Genomic DNA, 27,735 nt, shown 5'->3' on the forward strand with positions numbered 1-27,735 from the left:
TTGCCCTTCTTGAAGGAAAAAAAAGGTTTGGTCTTTTATTTGCTTTTATGGTAAGAAATATATATTGTAGTAAAATTTCCATACAAGTGATCAGTTTTCCAGTAGGCACTCTAGAAGCGTGATACTTTCACTAGCAGTCTTACTTTCTTACCTTTCATTTAAACACGTTTGCCACCATTGTATGTCTAAGACATCATGTTTTCTATATGGTTTCATAAATTTAAGGTTGAGAGAAATTTAAAACACAAATTTTCTATAAATTGGAACAAACTGAATCTAGCATGCCACAAAATTGCAAGCAATATACATTGAACAAAATTGAAAGATGAAAATATTGATGAACAGATCGAGAAATTGAGAAAATCTCGATTAAAAAATGTAATTCAATTCCAATCTCCCGACTTTTCATCTTTAAACTGTTTGAATTTTCGAAGAATTTATCAAGAATTTATCTACAATTTAGAAAGGGAGGGAGGAGGTGAAAAAAGAAAAAATTGGATTCCTGTTCCGGCCAAATTTTGAATATTTATTTTAAGAATATTAACGGAAAATAATTTAAATCCAAAAAATAAATTGTTCGATTTCTTTTGAGGAAACTCTAAATCTTGAACTACCACGACATGAAAGCACGACGTAAAAAAATTGAATTTTTCATAAAAGAAAAAGCATAATGGTTTATTGATAACATAATTTTTTAGAGTTTTTTTTAACTTTTCTTCCACGAGTTAAGCTTATTTTTTATATGTTTCTAAAATAACTGAAAAGCAAAGGTTTATTAAAACATGCAAGGACAAGAAAGTCAAAAGGGCATTCTATGCTTTAGCATAACTTCTTTAAAGCTAACATATGGACTAGTTGGCCCTGAATTGACAACGTCTTTTAAACTAATTCTAAAAGCTATAATAAAACATCAAGGAACATATTAATTTGCTCAAATGATGCAATTTTCGTTTTGCATTGAAACATTGTCAAATTAGTCGAGAATGTCTAGTTTTTAGTTTAATGATATTATTTCCAGCCAGATGGCTTAAGAAATTTCGATTGAATTTCACAATCAACATGGCGTTTAGAAAATTAATATTGAAATTCTTAAAGCAGTTGTAAATCAGTTTTAAAATTATTTTTTGCCAGTTAAAAAAATGTTGTAAAAAAAACAATTACAATAAACAGTTTTTTGAGAGTTTTAAGAGAGCTTAAATCCTAGCTTCGGTAGACGTTTCTCTAAATGGAATCCACGCTCATGATGGATTTATCCATTTTTGAGTGAAAGAATTTTGTCGCAATAAATGAGAAAATTTTGATTTGTTGCTTGGCAAAAGGTAACACATTTATTCTTCTCGATTCACAAAAAACGTTTATTCACAGTTAGTGCTTTTATTCAAACCCCAAGAATTCAGCGATTAATGATGTGGACTGATTTGCGATTCTTTTGAAATTTGAATGCGGATGCAACAGAGTTGTTTTTATTTTTCAGATGAATTTAACTGTGTTAATTTATATCATTTTGAGAGCCCGTTTTTCTCAAAGCCATCTCTCAAAATCATTTCAAAAAGAGCTTAAATTGTGTATACGTTCTTCTCAATTGTGAAATTTCATCAGTGGTGAAATCATCTGTCACTTATTTTTATCATGCCTACATTCACTGTTCCATCTAACAAAACAGTTTTCAACAAAGCTGGAACGCTAGTTTTAAATAATCATTGAGTACTTTATTAAAACAGGTACCAAAGCCCTAATAAAAACAAGAAAGTATGTGTTTATTGAAGACTCAACAATCCTTTTTTACTCTTAAGAAAGTGTTTAAATCAAGTTTTGGTAAAACTTGAACTCTTTTAAAAAATACGATAAATTACGCAAATCCTATCTTACAATAAAACAGTTTTAAAAATTTTATGCAATGGAAAAGTCATCATAAAACAATAATTAAACTCAAAAAAGCCAGTTGGCTTAATCTGTGTTACTAAAGAATCGATAGGTCAACATCATTTGGTCTTTCGGTTTTTATTTATTTTTATAGTTTGTATTTTTTGTCATTCTGGAACTGCATTTTTTTTTTTTCATTCACTTCCACAGGTCATCAGCTGCAAAGCAGTGGCTCATCGGTTTCCACCTCCAGCCTCCCGGGACTCAGCGGAGGACTCGGCGGTCTCGAGCTGGTTTCCGCTCAGAAATCCCAAAGCCTGACGATTCCGGTCCAGGGCAAGCTGGGCTCCTACCAGTTGCAGTTCCAATCGGCCGATCCGCTGCATGGCGCTGCTTCGAATTCGGCACCACATGAGCAGATCCTATCGGAAGGGCTGCTGCAGTCGATTTTGTCGGCCATCGAACAACCCCAGAACAACTTCCACCAGGAAGAGTCCTCCTTCGATCCCAACATCGACCACAGTGAGGTCTCGGTGTTCCTGAAAAGCCCCGAGGGTCAGAAGACTCTGACCGATTCCCACAAACGATAAATCGGATCCAGTTTTCGGAATCCTTTCGGGAAGCTCATGTTGTGTAAAAAGTTGCGTAGTCATCCCTCGTGTGGAACCGAGAATCGAGATCAATCGAGAGTGCGTGGGTGGGTGAGATGTGGGTGGCAGGAAGAAGGAAGATCCGACCGGTTTCCGGCATCAATTTTAATTTATTTCATCCTCCCTTTGTGTGGGTATGAGTGCAGTTGAATTTCGATGAATGAATGAATCAATGAATGAATAAATAGGAATCGATTTTGAAAAAGTAATTTTCTAGCAACCAATTCAAGTTACCACAGTATGATAAGGAATGCATCGGAAGGGAAATCGGAAAGCGGAGTGCTCAAGTGTATTTGAAATTCAACCAGATTGATATGAAAAGACAACAACAAAACAGATTTCGATTAGGAACAATTTATTCGATCAAAAGTTGAACTCTCATCAATTTGAAATGATTCGAACAAATATCGTTGCGTCGAGTGATTGCAGTGTGTAGTTGTAAGTTGGTCAATGCTTCTGATGAAAAAAGCAAATGATTTAATTATTGACAACCGAATAAACAAAACAGACAATCGATGATGATGATTAATTGCTAGAGTGCTGGAGCAATCGAATTTTGATCAAAACAGAGTCAAATCAGCCGGATTGTGGGTGCAAGTGTGATGTTGATTCTGATAATTTGTGTGAATGCGCTTGTATTTGTGATTGCTGCCTGATATTTATTGTTTCAATAAAATGCGATTGAATATTTGCCCGTGGTTTTGTTTTCGTGATGTAATTTATTTGTCCACTTGTTCAAATGTTTGATTGAGTTCAATATTAGGCAGATTTTAATATCAGGAACAACGAAACTTAAATCGAAAACAATATAAGTATGGTACATATAAAACAGGGCGAATCGAGTGAAACAAAATAAATAAAGTAACTTTAAAATATGATTAGTGTTTTTTTGTTTGATTTATGATGACAAATGAAATATTTCCCAAGAATTCCCAGGTAACAGAAACAGCAAAAAAAAATCATAGATTTCATGAAAATGCAGATCGATATTGTTTTTTAAAACCATCCCTTGTATTTTCCATCCTAGATCCTAAATTTGTTTGTGAAAATCAGTAAAATTTAATGGGGGGGGGGGGGGGTAGGTTTTAACGGGTATAAAAAAACACCATTTTCATGATTTTTTTCTAGAGCTATCTTTCAAACAGATGTATTTGAATTTTTTGCATTATACAAAGCATTGTTAAAAGAACATTTAGTAATTTTTTCGTAGAAAAATATTGAAAAATGAGCCGGTGTCGGAGCACTTTCGAGGATGCCTTTTAGAAAACAGGATTTGCGGTGGACACTGTATCTCAGCACAGAATCTTCTGAGGTCAAAAAATCAGAGCAAAATTTTTTTAATAGATGTTTTTCTGGACCCCAACGTTTTTATTTAACTTAAAAAATTTTTATGAAATTTTTGTGGTCGTTTGAAGTAAAAACTACGATTTTTCACGAAAAAATCCGCCATTTTTTATCTGTAAAATCTCCCCAAAGTAAAAAAAAAAAAAGAAAAACATTGAGGTCTAGTATTTTATATGTAGAAAATATGTTCCAAATTTGAAACGAATCGGATAAGTAGTTTTCAAATGACGATGTCCACGGACTTTAAAAATGTGTTTTCGAGAAAAACGCGTTTGAAGTTTCTGCTCTTGCTTTCTTGCAGTATTAGATAGGAGGAGATAAAGGCCTATAATTTCTACAGTTTAGCTCCAATTGACTTGAAAATTTGACACAACAATCTTGAAATGTTTTAAAGTGAGAAAATAAAAAAATAAAAAAATCGATTTTTTTGAAAGTGTTAGACCCCCCCCCCCCCCCCTTAAAGAAAATATTAAGAAAAGATTAAGAGAAATTAATTTTCTTTTATCTGATGGTCATTGAATTTATCTAAGGATTTTTAATGCTGCACTGCAAACCAACCAAAAAAGTTCTAACGTGAAATTGAATTAAAAAGTTTTGATTTCATTTCTTGCAATAAACTTCTGTGGGATTCAATTTGTCCTGGCATTTTAATTTGCATTTTAATTTGTCAATGAACATGAACATTTTCAAGAATCAGTCAAATATTTTATACTTCCTAAATTTGACTAACAAACTGTGAGTCGAGTGGATAAAGTTGTGCTTCGGACGTCATTCGGAATACGGATTAGGCGCCGCCGCCCAGGCTAGATTATAGTATTGGGCACAAACCGACGATTGATGAACGCTTTAGGAGCGCATCTGTTTCGGACTATAGCACGAATGTTCGATTTCTTGAAAAATGATAAATAATAATTCGTAACGTTGGAGGAAAACACATAACAAGTGTTATAAAGTCTTGACCGAAAGACCGAAAGCCAAAAATAAACTATAAATTTGGTGAAAATGTTTTAAAACGGAAGAACATTTTATTTTTTAATTTTCTGGGGTGTGTTAATTTTTGTTTTCCATAAATATCTTATCAAGAAACTTATTTTAATCGATGTATACGTATTAAAAAGTGGAAACTGTGCTTCTAAACTTAATTAAACAGATGGTCAAAAAATTTCAAAATTGAAGACAGGTACTTAGATTTCCGCAATTTATTAAAGTTATGAAAAATTAAAGAATTTAGCTTAGCTTAGCAAAAAAAAGAGGAATTCATCAGAAAATACCTCAATTTTTATGACAATCAGATTCTATGAATTACACATTTTTAGGATCTGGTGACCCAAAATAATCAGAGAATCTCAATTCAATTATTTCAGTTATTTAGTAACGTTTATTTATTTAAAAAATCCCCTAAAATTTTCCAAGTTCTTAAAAAGAGTTTAATATCTTAAATTCAAGCTTTATATTTATTATTTATTCACAAATGAAAAGAAAAAAACAAATTTTTATTCGAAAAGATGAAAATTTTTATTGGTTCAACTATTAGCAAATGAATGAGCAGTTTCTCAAGAACTATATCTAAAAAGTTGAATTCTGAATTCGTATATCCAAATTGCAATGACACTGGAGGTATGTTATAATATTTGGAAAACATATTTTTTTTATTACTATTTGGTCCACTCCAAACCCGCAAAATTCAAGAAGGTGAATGTGTTGATGAAATCATTTTGTTTCGGATTTTATAGTAAGAAAAAACTTCCTTGTCCTTGGAATCTACTTTCGACTTTTATGTATATCAAAGCTAAAATTACAAATAAATTGTTACAATTCGAAGTGATAAGAAGATACACTTTAACTTACATTAAGTTTCCCGATCCTCTTGCGGGAGTAGCTTTAGGTAACTTTTTTCCAATATTACTAGTAGTGTGAGCTCTGTACAAATGATCTAAGTGTTAATTGCATGTTTTTGCATGATTTAGGATATTTCAACTTACTCCTAGAAGTGATGTAGATATTCCATTTAATTTATCACTTCTGTACTCTAGAATTCTCACGTGGTTTTACCACCGATGGTTCTACAATTGTACATAGAAATGTAATATTTCGTTTATGTATATTCTATAATGCTACTTACAGCTTTTTCACATAAAAGCGCTTTTAGATACAAACTAACTGTGATAACCACTGTGATACTAGTTTTAAGTAGGAATTTAACTGTGATAATTTAATATACTAGTTTTAAGACAATATAGTGTGCACGTTTCTGAAAATATTTGCCAATTCATATCAAGAATGATGACTTTCAATTCACCTCTGTTTCCTACGTCTGACATTCGTTGTCATTGTGCCTACACTACCCATAAGCGTTTCTACCCAACCTTATCGAGGGGGGCGCATTCTTCAGTGGTGACCAACACATTTTATGGGCAAAAAATAACCTTCATGTGTTAAACTCATTGATAATGTAAAAAAGGCAGATTTTGGAGTGCACTTTGAACATTAGTAGGTAATCGGGGACTCTTAAATTTGTCTATAAAGGGTTTTTTGCAAGTGTAAGTTTATATTCGCCTCTACTTTAAATCGATTCGATAAACTTCTGCATAAAAACCTGAAAATCAACCTACAATGTTACAAAATAGAACAATCAAAATAATTTTAATTCTTCCAAATGACACCAGAACTAACATTAAACGAAAACAAGATAACAACAAATAAGGGGTTTGCCAATCGTTGCACAGCTAAGCACATAATTTTGGTTTTTAAGCTGTACTTTGGTGATTTCAACCGAACTCACTCGATTTTTTTTACGATTGCACTCATACAGGATTGGTCAACAAGATCCAAAAGTTCAAGTATTCCAAAAAAGTGACTTATGAATAAAAAAAAATCATTTTAAACAGCTTGTCTGTGCCCAATAGATGCTCAGGCAAATTTTATATCGTACCTAATGTTGTCCGTTTTTTTTTCAACGGTTGCACATTTTGAAAACCTTCTTAAGGCTCAGCCATCATGTGGTTAAAGAGGCTGATATATGTTACGGAAACTTATATGAAAACTTCTAGTTCAAATGAAATTCATTTGGAGACGGCCCCTTTTGGGGGGGATCTTCCATATAAACCGTCCAATGCACAATCGGAAAATTCGGACCCAAAATGAAAAAAAAACACTATGCCTGAGCCTGATGCCACTATGGACTGAGAGTCTGAAATAGCATTTATCACACGTGAAATATCCCTAGAAACTCAAAACTGCCGTTGCATTTAACTAGGACTATATTAGTGGAATGTTATTTGCCCGATCAGGAGGGAAAAACAAAATTATATCAAGATGAGATATTTTGATACTAATTTTTTATATTATAGCTAAATTATATCAGTTTTTAATATGCTCCTATCAAGATTATATCCGGTTCAGATAGCATAGTTTGATATTAGGCAGAACAAATCCTATCAAAATTATAACTTATCAAGATATGAATGCTTCGAGAAAAAATTCTAGTGGAGTGTCAGTAACCCGATAAGGAGGGGAAAACAAAATTATATCAAGATGAGATATTTTGATACTAAATTATTTTCTATCTAAATGAGTTATAATTCAGTACTCGTAGGATGTTAAAATATCTCAAATTATATCAGAAAATCTTTACGATCATAGCTAAATTATATCAGTTTTTGATATGCTCCGATCAAGATTATATCTCGTTCAGATAGCATAGTTTGATATTAGGCAGAACAAAACCTATCAGAATTATAACTTATCTAGATATGCATGCTTCGAGAAACTTTCTAGTGGAATGTCAATAACCCACATTATTTGCTGAAACCTTTATGGGTTTATGGTTTCCTAAAATTTGGATTCTATTTCAAGAATCTGTTGAGCGAAACTCATTAAAGTACGGTTTGGGTCGTTGACTTCGATGTCCGTGTTTCAGAAAAAGTTGTTCGTATGTCAAAATAAGATATAGTCATTTTATTTAAGGACAACCCGATCAGGACAGCATATCAAAATAATAACTCAAACATATCTCACCAAGATATTTACATCTGATTCAGTTATGATTAAGTACTCCAAATTTTCGATTATAAGTTTCTCCAATCCGAATTATATCTTATTCTGATTGACAGACTTGAATGGGGTTGAGCTCATTTTCAATTATCAAGTTTTTTTTTCGGATTGTCCTAATATAAAACGATTATATCTTATTTTGATATACGTACAACTTTTTCTGAAACACGGACATCGAAGTCAACGGCCCAAACCGAACATTCATGAGTTTCGCTCAACAGATCCATAAAATTGAATCCAATTTTATGGAATCCAAAATTGGGGCATGATTTTAGCAAATAATGTGGTTTATTGACATCCCACTTGAAAATTTACTCGTAGCACTCATATCTTGATAAGTTATAATTTTGATAGGTTTTGTTCTGCTCAATATCAAACTATGCTATCTGAACAAGATATAATCTTGAAAGGAGCATATCTAATATTGATATAATTTAGCTATGACCGCATAGATTTTTTGATATAATTTGAGATATTTTAACATCCTACGAGTACTGAATAATAACTCATTTAGATAGGAAAAAATTAGTATCAAAATATCTCATCTTGATATAATTTTGTTTTTCCCTCCTGATCGGGTTAAACCATGCCCCATTTTTGGTTTCCCAAAAATTGGATTCAATTTTATGAATCGGTTGGGCGAAACTCATTAATGTACGGTTTGGCCTGTTGACTTCGATGTCCGTGTTTCAGAAAAGTTGCACGTATATCAAAATAAGATATAATCATTTTATTTAAGGACTATCCGAAAAAAATCTTTATCATTGAAAATGAGCTCAACCCCATTCAAGTCTGTCAATTAGAATAAGATATAATTCAGATTGGAGAAACTTAAAATCGAAAATTTGGAGTACTTAATTATAACTGAATCAGATATAAATATCTTGGTGAGATACGTTTGAGTTATTATTTTGATATGCTCTCCTGATCGGGAAGAAAATAATGTAGTTTATTGACATCCCGATCAGGAGAGCATATTAAAATAATTACTCAAACCTATCACACCAAGATATTTACATCTGAAACAGTTATAATTAAGAACTCAAAATTTTAGGTTTTAAGTATCTCCAATCTTAATTATATCTTATTCTGATTGACAGACTTGAATAGGATTGAGCTCATTTTTAAAGATGAAGATTTTTTTTCGAATTGTCTTAAAATTAAATGATCATATCTTATTTTGATATACTTACAACTTTTTATGAAACACGGACATCGAAGTCAACGGCCTAAACCGTACAATCATGAGTTTCGCTCAACAGATCCATCAATTGAATCCTATTTTTGGGAATCCAAAAATGGATCATGGTTTTAGCCAATAATGTGATTTATCGACATTCCACTAGAAAATTTTCTCGAAGCATTCATATCTTGATAAGTTATAATTTTGATAGGAGTTGTTCTGCCCAATATTAAACTATGCTATCTGAACGAGATATAATCTTGATAGGAGCATATCAAAAACTGATATAATTTAGCTATGATCGTATAGATTTTTTGATATAATTTGAGATATTTTAACATCCTACGAGTACTGAAATATAACTCATTTAGATAGAAAAAAATAGGTATCAAAATATCTCATTTTGATATAATTTTGTTTTTCCCTTCTGATCGGGATTCCACTAGAAAATTTTCTCGAGGCATTTATATCTTGATAAGTTATAATTTTGATAGATTTTGTTCTGCCTAATATCAAACTGTGTTATCTGAACAAGATATAATCTTGAAAGGAGCATATCTGGAATTCATATAATTTAGCTATGATCGCATGGATTTTTTGATATAATTTGAGATATTTTAACATCCTACGAGTACTGAATAATAACTCATTTAGAAAGGAAAAAATTAGTATCAAAATATCTCATCTTGATATAATTTAGTTTTTCCCTTCTGATCGGGAAATGAAGTCTGTCAATCAGAATAAGATAAAATTTGGAGTACTTAATTATAACTGCATCAGATGTAAATATCTTGGCGAGATATGTTTGAGTTATTATTTTGATATGCTCTCCTGATCGGGCTTCTAGCCGCTTTGTGTACAGACAGCAGCCGCCGCGGGTAGGGAGAAGAAAAAAAACAAACAGACACGATTGAGCGCGGTTCCGAAAGATCGCTGCTAGTGGTTTAAAAGGTGGCTTAGTCAACAACAAAATACTGGCCAAATCGACACCGGAAGCGACAGAGGTAAGAGTCAATCATAAACTGTACAGATTTTCCGTATTTTTAATTGCAAAATTGTTTGTTTGTTTTCTTTTCAACCAGGTTAAATCTGCAACAAGAAACCCGCAACAGTCCGGAAATTAAGAGGGACCACGACTGAAAATTCAACAAGCACACACCCGGTGCATTTGCTTGGCACTTCGCTTGCCGGAAAGTGCGTTCCCAGGATTGGAACTTCTATTTTACAAAATGTGTAAAATTAAAAAAATTGTGAAAAATAAATCAAAATTGAATGAAAGTTGAGTATTCTATTATATAATCAAACATTCCCCCTGATTCTCCAGATTAAAAAACAATAAATTTTGAAATTTCAAATCAGGGCGATCTTTTCCTCCGGTTTTTGCTAAAAATTTGAGTAAAAAATGCGGCGGCTAACTTTTCTCTCGTTTGCTAAAATTTTAGTTAATTTTTTTTGCTAAATTGATTGCTATGTTTCTAGCTGGTCAAATTTGAGCAAAATGTTGCTAATTTCCGGCCTCGAAAGTTTTGTGTGTAAGCTCAAACGGCATGAGAGAAGTTGAAATGGTGTGCGAGCAAATCGTCCCTTATGCACTAGGGTGTCCCAAAATTGCATAACTTCTGGGAATCTGGGGGCTCATCCTCCAAATGGTAGATTAGGATGTGCAGAACAAACTTTTGTATGGAGCCGGCTGAAAAAAATTATGTTTGAAGGTTCCGCAAGCGCGATCTTTGAAAAAAGTTCACTTTCAAAAGATTTGATTTTAAATAAATTCTGGGTCCATAATTTTTTATGAAATTTATATATTTTATATTTTTTAATTTTGTTCAAGTTAAATACTACACGTAAAAAATGAAAAATGAGCCAAAATAGTATCAAAATGTAAAACAAGCAAGCTATTTCCAAGAAAAAAATTTTGCTTGATTATGTAGATTTTATTTAAATTTCAATTAAGACTAACATTTCACCTGAAAACTGCAACTCGATTGGACTTAAAACAAAAAAGTTATGGCTGTTCAAAGATTGTATATTTATGGCAAATTGTCGTTTAACAAACAATGAGTACATTTTACTCATTGCGTTTTACAGGACAATTTGTAACCAAAATACTATCTTTGAACAGTCATAACTTTTTTGTTTTAAGTCCAATCGAGTTGCAGTTTTCAGGTGAAATGTTAGTCTTAATTGAAATTTAAATAAAATCTACATAATCAAGCAATCGATTGGTAAAGACAAAAATGTCTGATGAAAAACCAGTTTTTTATGCTTCTTTAGAACACTATGTCTCAGAATCCCTTTCACACTTGAGATTCAGTGCAACCCCTTCCTGTTGTCCGATTCCTCTCAAATTTGGCATATGGCCTTCTGATGACTTCCTTAAACCATCCAAGTCTTTTTTTGCAAGTATTTTGATTTTAAAGTAGGTATTTATTATGACAATTTGATAAATTAAATTAAAAAATATCTTAAATTGTGATTTTTATTAAGCATTAAACCGTGAATAGCTCTTCACACGATGATACAAACAACATGTTTTGTTCAGCAAAGTTTAAGTGCACTAAAATCCGCATCTTTCTATGGCATTGGTTTAAAAAATATTTTATGCTTGGTACACATTTTGGTCAGTTGAATTCAAAATTTTTGGACCAAAAAATTTTTTTTCTTGGAAATAGCTTGCTTGTTTTACATTTTAATACTAATTTGGCTCATTTTTCATTTTTTACGTGTAGTATTTAACTTGAACAAAATTAAAAAAATATAAAATATATAAATTTCATAAAAATTTTTGAACCCAGAATTTATTTAAAATCAAATCTTTTGAAAGTGGACTTTTTTCAAAGATCGCGCTTGCGGAACCTCCAAACATAATTTTTTTTCAGTCGGCCCCATACAAAAGTTTATTCTGCACATCCTAATCTACCATTTGGAGGGTGAGCCCCCAGATTCCCAGAAGTTATGCAATTTTGGGACACCCTATAATGCACCTCCCGGCAATGTTATTCAAACCGTGTGGAGCACATCTCTCAGATTTCCCCTTTTTTCCCCTTTTTTTGACAGATTGAAGCTTTTTTCCTCAGATTTAAGCTTTCATCTCCTATGCTCTCAAGGCAAAAAAAAGCTTAAATCTGAGGAAAAAAGCTTAAAAACGAGATTCACGAGCACATATTTAAAAGATGTTGGTCACACGATACATAGACAAATCGTGTAACGTTGCAGGGATCTGCCCTTATGTCGGTATCCCCTTCTCAGAGCAATCTATGCTTGTGAATATAGCGTTAGACGACAGGCCCATGCAATTCTGCTCATCCCGCGTGGAGCACATCTCTCAGATTTAAGCTTTTACATTAGATTTAAGCTTTTTTTTCTCATATTTGAACTTTCATCTCCAATTCTCTCAAGGCAAAAAAAAAGCCTAAATCTGAGGAAAAAAAAAGCTTAAAAACGAGATTCACTAAGCCTTAGGAAATAGATGTTGGTCACACGATACATAGACAAACCCTATATCATTGCAGCCCTCTGGGCGAAGGAAGAAGTTTACAATCACTATCGTAGTAGGGGAGAGGCAGGCAGAATACTCATTTTCTGGTTAGGGGTGAATCATCAAACTAGGGATGAAAATCCCGTACAAAAAAAAATCATCGAACAGAATGAAAATCTCAGAAAAAAGAAAATACTCAATTTCTCCCATATTTCAACAGATAGGAGCCTTAAAAATCATACGCACATGAGCGGACATCTGTTTCATATACGCGAGAGCAATTTTTCTGTTAAAATATCTTACAGTGTTAGAGAAAATGATTTTATGATAAAAGTAGTCAAAAAAGTCGATTTCCGAAACTAGACGGGCTTAATACGCATAACTTCTTATTCAGCTATGTTTCAGTATCATCTGCAATATTTTCGTAAAAATTTCGTAAAATTTAATCTAAAATAGTAGAAACTGATGTTAAGCATACGTCAAAGCTGAAATTTGGGCTTAATTTTATTCTATGTTTTATCCAAAAAAAAAAAGTGATTTTTTTGGATAAATCATAGTCAAGGATGCCATATGGCCATATTTCATGGTTATATTTTGTTTATATCGTATTTTTATCAGATTAGCGTTAAGCTCTTCTATTTCCACTGTAAGATTGTAATTAGTGCGTACATTTAATGTTTTAATGAAAAAAAGGTAATCAAAATTTGGCTTATCTATTTTATCTTGATAGAGGCATTTTGATATGGGCATTCAAAATCTGTCTCTTATTCCAATATCTTATCATTTATAACTTTGCTAAAAGTTTCAATTTGCAGGATTTCCAGATGAATTAGAAAGCAAAACCATGAACATGTTTGTTTACGGATTTTGTGCACACGAGCATTAAAATGAATATATTTTAACAAAACTGTTAAAAATCTCGTTTGAATTTTTATTTTTTTACTTTGTAAAACATTAAAGTATTATCATGCCATGTTTCAAAAGCGGATTACCCTCAAATAGTAGGGGAGAAGGGGGATCCTGGATCCCTTTTTTCTTATTTTTATCATATTTTTTTTTGGAAAAATTTAGCAACTTGTCGTCTTTTGCATTTTCTGACAGCGTGTAATTTCAAGATTATATGCTCCAATAGTTGGAACGATACATGAACCCGTAAATGAACTAGATGTATATGGAAGTTAAAAAAATTGCGATATTTTTTAAGTTAAGGGAGATTTGAACCTTTATTGTAGAATACTTGATCCTTCATTCGAGGCCCTAGTCATTGGAAAAAATCAAACAAAATTTCAAAAAAGAATGTCAATTGACTATTTTGGTCATGTTTTTTCTCATTTCACAGTTCATTAATTTCAGAAGAAGAAAATTCCAAAACTATGTCTCACCCATAGTGACACTGCATACTTTAAGGCGCTATTTTCTGAACTTAGAGAAAATCAACTTGCTTTAGCCCTTTTTGCTGTTAATGGATAAATAATCGTAATCTTGTATGTGCAATAATCACGATCTATTTAGAAGAAAAATGAACCTTATTGAACTCTAGGGATCAATTGAACCCATAATGAACATTTTTGAAAACTTTATCTGAAAAATATTGAGGGTTTACCATCGTTTTGAAAATATGGTATTATAAAAATCATATTACACTCCATCGATTTATGTTTGGAAAATTTATTTTTGTTTAAATTTTTTCATGTCAGAAACATTTTAAAAAGATAAAAAAAGATCTTAAAGTCGCATTTTGTGAAATTTTTCAAACATAGTTTAATAACTCTAAGAATTATGTTGTTAAATTTTTGGAGCTCATAGCATAGTTGTTTTACTCCATTTAGCACAGGAGGAATTAGCTAAGGAATCAAGTTTTCCCATTATCCCCTACTTATAATATATATTGATCTATCATCCATTTCGTCAATCGGCTGTATGTGCATTAGACCGCTACGAAAAATGACGTTTTGCTCCCATATGTTTTTTCGATGCAATGCGATTTAAGATGATTTGGTTGATTCCTGAGTTAGCGCAACGCGTTTCAATTTTGTATGGAAGAGGAAATTTTTGCACATTAAATCATCCAGAAAATTCAAATAAGCTTGAAATGAAGTCGGTCTTTGATTTTTGGTTTTGACAATACTCAAGCTTCATTTTTTGCAAACATGACAAGCAGCTAAGCATTTCATGAAAAAAGTTATAACCATTTTTTTAAATGAAAAATTTGAATCAATGAGAAAACTTTTAAAATGACAGACTTTGCTTGCTAGAGCGGTTAATAATAGCATGACATATTTTTACGAAGGTTATATAAATCAATAAATTCTCTGGCAACATAATGCAGTTTTTTTACAATTTTTTATTTTCATCCTACGGTTACATAGCTTTCAAATAAGCAGATAAAAACGCAAAAATTTAAAAAATAATTTTGAAATTTTTATTTTGTATAACATCGAATAACTTTTCTGGAGTTCAGTGCATCGCTGGCAATTTTTGTTTCCCTTGTTTTCCTTTACAAATTTGTATGTATGTATGTATGTATGGTTCCCCCATCGGTAGCAAGGTCCAGCCTATGTCTGTGTGGTTTGGCCTTCGAATTACTTCTCAGGCTTCCACGGCCGATGGTTCGTCGAGAGAAGGCATCCAACCTTCAGAGACCTACAATGATTGGCAATCCACTCCGCTTGCAATAGTCTCTTCAGATTTACCCCAGATGCACTCCCTCTGAAATATATAATTATTTATACAATGAAACACATCTTACCTGTCGGCAACTTATGGGATTCGAACCCAAAAGTTTTTCTTGCCGATACCGGGAATCGAACCCAGTACGCCTGGGTTAGCAGACTCGCGCCAGCCTATCCACTAGACCATATCAGCGCTCCCTTGTTTTCCTTTACAAATTTCCACACAAAAATAAAACTAGTTGCGCAAATTCAGGAATGAATGGATCGCGTCCAAAATTTTTATTGCTGTTTCTGGCAGCAAAAACAATCAGAAAAAGTGTTAAAATTTCAAAATTTAATATTTCCATACAAAGCTTGCAGCGGTCTAATGCGCATTTAGGAACACTTCCTCCTATATGATATTAGAATTGAGTCCCTATATCTGATTCTGTTAATTTTGAGTCAGTATTTCTTGGAGCAAACCGTTTTTAATTTTTATGGCATGATGCCGATGCTTCGAAAATTTTAATAGCGGTTCAGCCAGGAGTATGAACTTGACACAATTACACGATAACGGTTATTTGCTAAATGATAGTGAATTCCATCAGTAAGCTTTTTTTTGAAGATATTTAAGTTTTTTTTCCTTGATTGCATTGGAGATGAAAGCTTAAAACATCTGAAAAGCCTAAATCTTATTAATAAAGCTTGAATCTGACCAAAAAAAATGCTGAATGATGTTCGTCATACGCGATGTGTAAAGTTGCAAACGCGTTGATTTAGCAGAAAGCTGAACCGTAAAAAATAAGTGATAAGTGGTGAAACTGAAATTTGTTAATAAAATTGATTTTGACAGATTCACATATTTTGTACATTTCCAAAGGCTTCACGGTCAAAAGAAACATGCATTGAATTTTTAACAAGGTTTAACATTTTGTCAAAGTTGAAAAAAGTTTCAAATTTTACAAAATATGCAAAATTGATCAAATGGACAAATTGATGAAAAAAAATTAAAAACTGATAAATTTACAAACTTGACAAAAATGACAGTATTGACGAAATGAACAAAATATACAATAAACAAAATCACTCATACATTATTCATCCAACATTCATCATAACAATTCGACAATTCAACAACATACATTATTGAAGAAATTTACAAAGTAACCACTCAATTAAAAAAAAAAACGACAATACTGACATTATTTGTTAAATGAGCCGAATTTAGCTGACAAAATTGACAAAATCAACAATATTCACAAAAATGACAGAAGAGATAAAATAAATAAAATCGGAAAAACACTGATAAAGTACAAAATAGAAGAAAAAAAAGTTGACAAAAGTGAGAAAAATTACAAACCGACAATTGAAAACATTGAGTGAAATTTCTCAAATAAGTTTTTTTTTATTTGCTCATTTTGTCAAATTGGTACATTTTTTCGATTTTGTTCCTTTTTTTGTTGTGTGATTTTTTCGATGTCATGAATTTTCTCAATTTTGTTTATTTTGTCAACTTATTCCAATTTTTTCGATATTGTCATTTTTTCAATTTTTTTTATTGTGGATTCAGTCATTCAGCCAATTCTGTCAGTACTTTTTTAAATTCTGTTAATAATGACAGTTAACTAATATTTTGAAGCTTTTCAAATTTTGTCATTTATGAAATATTTTCAATTTTTTAATTTTTGTGAATTTTGTCAATCGTGTCAGTTTTATCATTTCTTTTGACAATTTAATTTAAATTTTATGCATTTTAAAATTTTCGATATTGTTGAAAATTTTGTTAATTTTCTCAAAAATTCCATACCAGTCACAAAATGTCCAAAAGATGTCCTATAAGATCAAAATTTATTAAGACAAAATTATCAAAATTTAAGAAATCCATTTCAAAACGTTCGATTACTCAAGGGAACAGCAATTTTGATGCCTATGATTCAGAAAATGGTTTTGGAAGACTTTCGTTTGCCAGATGTTGTCCGTCAGCTCTCGTTTTAGAGATATGGCGTGTGGAAATTTGGAATTTGATCATTTTTGAGTCAAATCAATTATGTACATATAGCTGATGAAACAACAAACCTACATGAAAAACAAACACTGATTTTGAATCTGTTTATCTTACTCCATACAATCAAGTATTCAGATTTTGCTAAGATATTATAGCTTCAGAAAATAAGTTAAAAAATAGAATTCTAATATTTTCCGAAATTTTGAAAGATAATATTATAACTATTTCTTACATCGATGGAGAAAAACTTCCAGTACTTATTTCACATAAAAGATTCAAATTCATTCAAGAACTTTGTTGAAGACTGCGAAACGATTGGACTTTTGGTTAAGGAATTACCTTAGATTAAATTTGGGGTAAAATTTTTACAAAAAACCGTCAAAATTGGCGTTTTTGGCGAAATTGTAAAAAATAAACAGTTAGAAAACTATTAGGTATAACTTTTTTCTCAGAAGTCAATATTTTTCGCAATCTTTGTAAAAGTAGATCATTGAGTAAAAACCTTAAATTTCCAAATTTTTGTAATTTTCCACAGTTTTGCCAAAAATTGCACAAATTTATTAAATGAATTTTATCTCATTTTCCAACGCTATTTCGTTAACTGTTAACTTATTTCATGTTTGAATTTTTTTTTATTATTTGATCACCCAGGTGGTAAATCCTTTTTACGTATTGCATTCCAAGGCACGGCGAGCCACCGCGTCCCCCCAGTATGCTACTCTGGGTCCATGGGAGCAATTGGCCGACTCATGATACTATGTACCCCTACGCCAAAAAGTTCACCTGGGGCCTTTGGTCATAATTCTTATCCGGACCGTATCGAAGGCTGTACCCGAGATGGGAGATCAAGTCCGCGCTTAAGCGCTCATCGGCTTACTCAATTTCAAGTCAAAACTCCAGCATATATAGCCTGCCTCTTGTTTGTTACGATTCAAGACTAAGGACCATTCCTCTGACGATTTGAGGTCCAGCCTTTACTCGTTACTCGAGGCTCGCTTGGTTTGCACGACTATCGTGCGCCCGCCTCTGTTCGAGAACACTGTAAGTGACCAGTGACCTCTCCTCTAACGACTCTAGATCTTGGCTTCGATTGGTTTGGTTTTCTCCTCTTTGCCCGTCCGTGTGCCGAATCGAGAGCAGCATATCCTGGACACGCGCCTGTCACAGCACACGTCCGGGGCTTTACGAAACTACTCGGATGATTCCCGGTGAAGACGTCATCCTACCCGGCTCGAGTGGCTCATCTCACGGCGACGTGAGACCACTCTATCCGAGAGTATTGCGCGACGTAAATACTCTTCCCCCTACGAGATCGACTGCGGAGAAGGTCTTGTCTTATCTCCACAGCCTCCGTCGAAGAGGACGCGTTCGACTTGGATACTCCGCGACAGTTACGTTGGAGGTATCCTAGTTACACAGACGAGCGACGTACCAGGCAGCTCAGCATACGCAGAAGATTGATCTTTGTATGCTTTGTATGCCAAGATCGGACGTACACTACTCAGATGCTCCCCGAAAAAGGAGCCATCCTACACCTGCCGCGGACTTGTGCTGGTTCCAACTCCTCTGCAGGGCAGTCATGATCCAGGTGAACCCAACGCCGACCACGCGCCAAGTATTGGCATCCACACACATCCTCCGCACGATGTTGTCGACTGTCGTGTCTGGTCTGCAGGCGACAAACATGTTAGCGCGTACCCCTTTGAACCTCGGACAGTTGAACACTACGTGCTCTGGTGTCTCTACTGTTTCACCGCAGGTTGGGCAGAATGGCGAGGCCACGTGTCCAAACCGATGGTGGTACTGCATGAAGCATCCGTGACCAGTCAAGAACTGTGTCATACAGAAATCCATCTCTTCATGTCTCTCATCCATCCAGAATCTGACGTTAGGGATCAAGTGGTGGGTCCACCGGCCACGTTCCGAGCTGTCCCACTGGTGCTGCCAGTTGGACATCGAGGCCTCTTTGGCATGTTTCCGCGCATCGAGCATGTGCCTGTGCTCGTAGCAGAAGATATCTTCCTCTAGCAAGACCAAGATGCGCATGACTCTCGCCATAACAGCTTTTGCAGGCTAAAGGCTGCCTTCCAGGCTGCCGTTACGTACCGCAAAATGGACGAGGTCACACTCGTCAGGACCCTTCTTCTGCTGCAGCGGATCGCCGAGTTATTCGACATGGCCCGTGAGAGGGCTGCTGTCGCAATTGCCTCTCATTTACAAGCGTAGTCGTCGTGGACCGTAAAGCTCAGCCGGTCGTCGATCATCACCCCCAGGTACTTGATCGCTCGTTTGGATTCGATTGCGCACGGTCCAGCTACAATCGTCCGTGATTGTGCTGAAATCAGGTTGGTGATCAGCACCATCTCGGTCTTGTGGTGAGCCAGATGCAAGCCAACGTCCCATCTTCTCAATCGCTACTGTGGTGAGTAGCTGGACCTCTTCGGTTGATGCCAGGAGAATCACGTCGTCGGCGAATCCTACAAGTCTCATTCCCGTGGGGAGACGCAGTCTCATCGGTTCGTCGTAGACAATGTTCCACAATATCGGGCCAAGTATCGATCCTTGTGGAACCCCTACAGAGACTCTAACTCTTTCCAGTCCCTCGCTGGTTATATGCTGTAGTTTCCATTCCTGTGGTCGATCCTTGTATCACCCACCTTCCCCAGGTCTACGTTCAGCCTTGCCAGGGCTTCTAGGAGAATCTGGTCTCCATCACGGTGGAGACACTTTGCATCTTTGATTCAACTAAAGGGTGATACGGTCAAAATTTGGTCAATATCAACTTGACGTATTTCTTTCAATTTTGCATTTAAAAAACCTGAACACCCTCATTTTGAAGGTGTGTGTTTAGAATGTTGCTCCTATTTTGATTTTGGAATTCACTCTTCAGTTGTCAAAATGCCGTCGAAGAAAGAAGAGCAGCGTATCAAAATTTTGCTCGCGCATCGCGAAAATCCGAGCTACTCGCACGCAAAGCTGGCAAAATCGCTAAAAGTTGCCAAATCAACCGTTACAAATTTAATTAAAGTGTTTGGGGAACGTTTGTCGACAACCAGGAAGTCTGAATCAGGGGGAAATCGAAAACCGGAAGCCGCTGAGACGACAAAGAAAGTTACCGGTAGTTTCAAGCGAAACCCTAACCTCTCTCTCCGAGATGCCGCAAATAAGCTGGGTGTATCGTCTACAACCGTGCATCGAGCCAAAAAACGAGCCGGACTAGCGACTTACAAGAAGGTAGTGACTCCAAATCGCGATGATAAACAAAATACGACGGCCAAAGCGCGATCCCGGAGGCTGTATACGACGATGCTGACAAAGTTTGACTGCGTGGTAATGGACGACGAAACCTACGTCAAAGCCGACTACAAGCAGCTTCCCGGACAGGAGTTTTATACGGCAAAAGGAAGGGGAAAGGTAGCAGATATTTTCAAGCACATGAAACTGTCAAAGCTTGGCAAGCCATCTGTACCTAAGGCTTGAAAAACAGCATTTTCATAGCTTCCGGGACTGTCAACCAAGAAATTAACGTGAAAGAGTGTTTGAATAAACGTCTTCTGCCTTTCCTGAAGAAACACAGTTGTTCCGTACTGTTTTGGCCGGATTTGGCATCTTGCCATTACGGTAAAAAAGCCATGGAGTGATACGCCGCCAACAACGTGCAGGTGGTTCCCAAGGACAAGAACCCTCCCAACACGTCAGAGCTCCGCTCAATTGAGAAATACTGGGCTATTGTCAAGCGGAACCTAAATAAGACTAAACAAACTGCTAAGGACGAGCAGCAGTTCAAGGCAAGCTGGCTTTCTGCGGCGAAGAAGGTAGACAAGGTGGCTGTACAAAATCTGATGGCAGGGGTTAAGCGTAAGGCCCGGCAATTCGGATTTGGAAAAGCGTAAGCCTAACTGAATATTTTTCCTTAATTTTATACTAACTAAACTTAAAAAAGAAATTTAATTTGATTTTTTAAATAAACGATTTCACCGATTTACACGCGTTTTCTCTTGACCAAATTATGACCGTACCACCCTTTAGCCGCCTGATGACCGGCTTCACCGCACCGTCCATTGAAATCTGGCGGTGAGCTTAAGCTTAAATAAAAGTGATGATGATTAATTCCATAAAAATGAAGAATTTGAAAACTTTCATTTCAATCTAAAAATTTCGTTTGTAGAAGTGGTAAAAAAGGTCAATTCTTCTGTCAGCATCGTCTGTCTGTAACGTCCAAGCTACTTCAAATTTTGGGCCATACATTGCTACGGGGAACTTATTCTTAAATCTTTGAACATAATGACAATGGCATAAAAATCAACCAATTGTTTTATTGTGATGATGACGAATTGGTGGGAAATTGTATTCGAATTCTCTATTCCTGGCCTCCTGAAATGCTCCGAGGATGATGCAATGTTTATTTTAAAGTAGGTAGCAACTCAAGATGCATCATTGCTAACCAGTTTTCTTGGTAGTTCCCTTTTTACAGTTATGCAATTGAACTTAGGTGCACTGTAAGAAATTGAACAAATGTCAGATTTTTTTTTATTTTTTGTAACATGATCAACTGTTGAATATATCAAATGTTATTTTTTCAAACGTAAATTTATTTTTTTTCGATATATTTATTCCTAATTTTTTCAATTTGTTTTGGAATGGCAAATATGATGTCGAGAAAAGAGAGGAACTTCGAAACGGGAATGCACTTTTCGTCGACTCCCAGCCAGCCTTGGCCTGGTCCCCAATCATCGGAGTGCATCATCGCTGTTGCATCGTCATCGTCTTCTTAGTCTGCCTGAATCGATTCGACGCGATGGCCTTTTGAGAACTTTCACTTTCCGGGAGAGGAATTCAAAAATATGCATCCGAGATGCATTTGCCTCCTTGAGACTCGATGACCGGGCCCATGCCATTGGTTGTGAACTTTATTTATTTTCGCCTTTTGCTCACTCTTCTCCAACTATTCAGGTAAACAAGTTACCTTACCTTTTTTTTTTTTGGGTTGGATCTACAGTATTGAATCGACGAAAGCTTCGCCCACCTTGTAGATGTAGCATTTCTTCCGACTTTCGGCGGCTGGAGAGGAACTTCAAGAAGCACCATATTTGTAAAGTATGCAATTTTGCACTATGATGCAACAGGTCTTGTTGACTGGTGTTGGCAGACAGCATGAATAACTCCAGCTTTACCGATTCGAGTTGGTTTTTTTTGTTGATTCTCATGGCACGACCTTTCCAAACATGTCGTTCCGCTTTTTTTAAGGAATCATTACTGGATGATAGCAACTTTAGCGTAAAGCTTTTGAAGTTGATACTATTGATACATTCATGTTTATTGTATTTGTATGCTTTGTGAGGGAAAATTTATCAATCAAACTGTTCATCGAATACTTAAAATGTCGTTTGATCCTATAATGAAATTTTAACAATAATGTAGAAAGATGGTGTTTTAATAGATAATATGAGCCACCATTAAGATACAACATTTGTTTATAACAAAGCAAATAAAATTTATGATTTCAAATAATGTAATCTGGATACCATCGAATGAATACAAGTTAATGATGGCATAATTCCTCTCATTTTAAGCTAGTTTCCTTGAATTTGTGATCTTCAAAAAAAATTATAAAATTGAGCCAACTACATGTCAATTTTTCACAGGTTTTAAACACTTTACCACGTATGATTGGTTTTTTCCCTCTTTACGAACACTGTTAGTGAAAGAAGATTTCAAGAACAATCATTACATTTATTTTAATTATTGTTTTCATAATTCAGTTACCCTTTTCAGGTATTATGCAACAAACGCAAACCAAAATGATGCATAGTAAATCTCGTTTCGCAAGCTGGAATATGATTGATTCGCAAGGCACGTTTTTTGACAATAAGTTTTCATCCATCGAAACATTTGTTTTTAAGATTTCAGTTAGTAAAACTTGTAAAAAAAATTTTCCCCTGAATGTATGCAGTACCATTATGGTTCATCTTAACAGCTTTAAAAAAATGTAACAGAAGGTTCGAACAAAACCAAAAATATTGCAATTGCTGATTTTATGCGTTTTGGTCTTTATGGCATCACAAATTTGTCAAAAATTAAAAATAGCGCTTGATTTTTAATTTATTTTTCATCCAAAATCAATTTTGTTGCAAATCATCCCTTCCTCTAGGTAAAATTTTTACGTAATGTTTAAGGATGATTGAAAGTTAATGAAGAAACTAACATTTTTTCTTTCAACGTCAATATGATGTCCCATAAACTTTGAAACTTTTGATGTATAAGCCATATGATTTTCTGTAGACATATGTTTTTTAGAAGCCATTGAAGTTCAAAAGTCTTGCATGTTACCCCAGTTAGCGTAATTTTACAAAGTTTATTTGAAAAAAAATATGTTCAATTATTTTTAAACCCTTTACTGCCCTTATGCAGTACACGACTAAATAACGTAAGCAAATGCTTCAAAATTTTCAAATCACTGTTTCTTTTTCCACTTAAGGAATTGAAACCCACGATTGGCTATTCGCGTATTGACGATCGCTGATGGAATTAACAATCGCCAGTGTAGAGTGAAGCTGTGTAAGGACCTTAATTAGATAACAAACGAACGATAACTCTATTCCAACTTTGAAACCTGCAATTTCAACAGGTTATGGGCCCAAATACGTCCGAATTGGAAGAAAGGGTTAGCACGAGAGAGGTTCTCTCAAGTTTTGTGGATAGCAAGTGTATCAGCGCCCAAGGCAGAGAAGTCCGTCAGCCATATGAGCCAACCAGATCATAGAACATCCAGCGAGCGGTGCCACTGGAGTTCGAAGATGGCAAGGCGGATTCCGAGAGCGTTACTTTAGATGTAGCGCGAGTTCTTTGCTAACCACCGGTGGAGGACTTCCGGGATCCAAAGCCGAAATTAGTCAACGCAGAGTAAAACTGATCCAGTCTAGCTGGAGAATCAACCCGAATCAGAACTGACTAATTTCGTGGTGTTGTGCTACGCTGCAGTCAGCATGCGTTAGCTCGCATACAAGTGCTGGAAGGGCATTCTGCTGGATAACGACTTCTGCCGGAGATCAAGATTGGAAGGACAAGCTGGCTAAAAGAGATCATCTAACGATATTTGTTACGCTGCTGTTAGCTTGTGTCTGCTGATTTCCTATGACTGGAAGAAGATTTTGGTGTTGCGAGAAGCTCGCCCTCGACGATGCTCTTCAACATTCGCAATCTGCAAACCGAGGGAAGATATTGAAACCCACGATTGATAATTCACGTATTGACGATCGCTGGTGCAGTTAACAATCGCTAGTGAAGAGTGTAGCTATGTAAGGACCATACTGATATAGCAAGTCCTCGATGGACAATAAGACAAGGTGATATCTTCCCGATGCTTTCCATCTAGTGAGCCTCGGTGTATGCAGCATTTTCTTACGCGCGCAAAGCATATTGCCTGTTCGAAGATAGCAATGACGTCACTTGTTTACATTCAAACGAGTTGTTTATTCGTGGGAATAGCCTACCTTGTCTTTTTTCACTGTGTAGCAAATCAAAGGTAACCCTATTCCAGCAATGAAATCTACGTTTTTATCAAATATCAATTGAAAATATTCTGATTAATCAAATTTTTAATACACTTACGACTGGTGAAATAAATAAGTAAAAAAATCTCAATACCCTTAACAGATCTTATTTCTCCACAAAGAAATTTTTCCAGCTTCGAATAATTCAAAAAGCATGCAATTCAGGAAAGTTTTTTTCCAAAGCAAAATTTCTTGAAAATATGTTTCAAACGAGCCAGGAGACCGAAAAAGAAGCTAAATGCGTTGCTGTTCAGCACAATAGAGGAAGTAAGAGTACAAAGAGCAGACGTACAAGCTCGAACCAAAAATCTTCAAGAAATTTTTAAAATTTGAAACGCTGACACCCTAAAAATACGATTAAAATTGACTTGAAACAGTGTTATCTAGTACGCTGTTCAAAAGTTACAAATCAAATTTTCAAGTGCCCAGTTTTCGAAAAGGCGAAATCGTATATGAATTCATCAATAATTAAACTAATGCCGCTCGAAAATAGACGGGTTCAATTTTTTGATAAATGCAGTTAGAGCTACTTTTATTATTTTTTATTATTTTATTTGTTTATTTTTGTAACTTAAGACTAACATCTTTTTTAATTGTTACAACAGTTTGTTTGCGGTACATAGAATGAGAGTTATTGAATATAATACAATTTTCACAATTTATAATTTTTCAACTAGTTAAAACACTAAAATGCTCAAGACATCTTTTTCTAAAAACTTCTTCACTGTTTTCTATCGTCACACTATTAGGTAATGAGTTCCATAAAGATACGCCTTTTACGAAAAATGAATCGCCGTATTTTACGGTGCGATGTCGTGGTATTATTAATTTTCTTGACCGAGTACTTCTTGCAAATGTTAATTTCTCATATAAATATCCTGGAGTTTTACATTCGATAAGCTTATGGAGCAACATACAGTATCTAAACTTAATAAAATTTTCAAATGAACAGCCGATAAGATGACACTGGAGATGAGAAACGTGGGAAAAATTGTTCAAATTGAAAACATAGCGAACACAAGAGTTCAATGCAACACGTAATCTATTAAGCATTTGCGCCGTAGCTTGTAGCATCAGAAAATCACATGTCAAAAAATGTGGATAAATCAAGCTTTTAAAGAGTCGAATTTTTGTTTCAATGCTTATTATAGAGTCACTCTGCCGTAAAGAACGCAAAGCATTGTATATTTTTCCACATTGTGTTTGTAAAGTAGCATCCCACTGGAAATTTGACTGAAATCGGAAGCCCAAACTTATGCCTGTGTCAACTAAAACTATAGGAAGATTATTCAGCGTAATACATGGGAAAAAATTACAATTTTTGTTGAACATAATGGCACAAGTTTTGGAGGAATTGAGTGAAAGCATGTTTTTTGAAGACCATTTACTGACTCTTGATAAGTCTTCACTAATCTTACTTGTGATTTCTTCTACTACTACTACTAGCTACTTTTGACGGGACAGAATTTCACTTCCTTATTGACTTTTTTCGGAGAGTGAAACAACTTTTTTTTACTTAGGAAAGAAGCGGGCTATATGCGCCAATTAGGCAGAATACTGATTTAACAAAATATGACATCAAATATTTGTACAAAAACTATGTACACATGAGCAGGCGTCTGTTTTCTATACATTGGAGTAATTTCCATGTTAAAATTACCAGCATATGCAAGCATTCATTATTTCAAACTAAAAGAAGAATATGTTAGGGGAAAGTGTTCCTAAAAATGCCTAGCGATTCAAGGAAAGCTGGTGCTGAAGCTTATCTTTGAATTAGTAAAGCATTCCCTTAATATTATTTTCCCATGTATCTGGACTTTTAAGTTGAAATGTTCTTTCCTCAGCCCATTTTTCCTACAATTGCCGGCAATGGTAATAAAACAAACCATTGCTCCTTATTTTCTTGTAAATTATCGATTTTTTGTTCACTAATTGAGAATACTTTCGAAAAAGTTTCTTAGAGAATCTAACCATTTGAAAAAATTTTACACAACTCAATACGCATTGAAGCTCCATAGAAGTTCCGCATGGAACCAAAAAGTTCTAAACAAAGCACGTTAAGTCAAATTGATATCCGAACCTTTGAAGGTACTTTGAACTGTTTTATGCTACTTGGTTATACTTTGTATGTTCGTTTAGAAGTGCAAATCAAGCGCTTAAGGAAAACGGTTTTCATTTCTATCGAGTACGTTTTTTTCAGCCTAACTTACTTAACTTACTTAATGATCCCGCGCCGATCCTCCGGTGCATAGGGCCGTGGTAAAAGACCTCCACTGTTGACGATCCGGAGCCAGCGTCTTCACCTGGTCCCAGTCAAGATTCTCGTCGACAGTTCGGATTTCAGCGGCTAGGCTTCGCCGCCACGAATTTCTGGGTCTGCCTCTTCTTCGATGACCTTCTGGATTCCAATCTAGCGCCTCTCTGCAAATCTCGTTTTCATCTCTTCGCAGCGTGTGCCCAATCCATCTCCACTTACGTTCCCGAATCTCGATTTCTAGCGCCTTTTGATGACACCGGCGATGTAGTTCCTCATTCGAGATCCAGTTGCCAGGCCACCAAGCGCGGAACATATTCCGCAGGCAGCGGTTTACAAATACTTGCAGTTTTCGCGTCGTTACCGCATATGTGCACCAAGTTTCGCACCCGTACAGCAATACGGATTTGACGTTTGAGTTGAAGATTCGGATTTTTGTTCGTAGAGAGATCTGGCGTGACCGCCAGATGTTTCGGAGACTCGCAAACGCAAATCGGGCCTTTCTGATCCGTGTTTCGATGTCTTTTCTGGTACCACCATCAGGCGTAATCTGGCTACCAAGATATTGGAAGCACTCCACTTTCTCAACTTGTTGCCCAGCTACCATGAAACTGGAGGGATTTCCTGTGTTGATCTCCATCGACTTGGTCTTTCCGACATTGACTTTGAGTCCTGCTGCCTTGGAACTTTCGGTGAGGTCG

The 27,735-nt window shown here is 35.2% G+C and overlaps 1 protein-coding gene across 1 annotated transcript in view; it reads left to right on the forward strand.

Annotated features, from left to right (window-relative positions):
- LOC129757372 (uncharacterized) overlaps positions 1–3,391 on the forward strand; it is a 163,822-nt gene extending 160,431 nt beyond the window's left edge. The window contains exon 5 of the mRNA XM_055754577.1: positions 2,074–3,391. Coding sequence (XP_055610552.1) covers positions 2,074–2,453 — 380 coding nt within the window. The 3' untranslated portion in view covers positions 2,454–3,391. The remainder of the gene's footprint in view (positions 1–2,073) is intronic.
- The last annotated feature ends 24,344 nt before the right edge of the window (positions 3,392–27,735 follow it).

The sequence above is a fragment of the Uranotaenia lowii genome, chromosome 3 (assembly GCF_029784155.1).
Source record: "Uranotaenia lowii strain MFRU-FL chromosome 3, ASM2978415v1, whole genome shotgun sequence".
NCBI lineage: Eukaryota > Metazoa > Arthropoda > Insecta > Diptera > Culicidae > Uranotaenia > Uranotaenia lowii.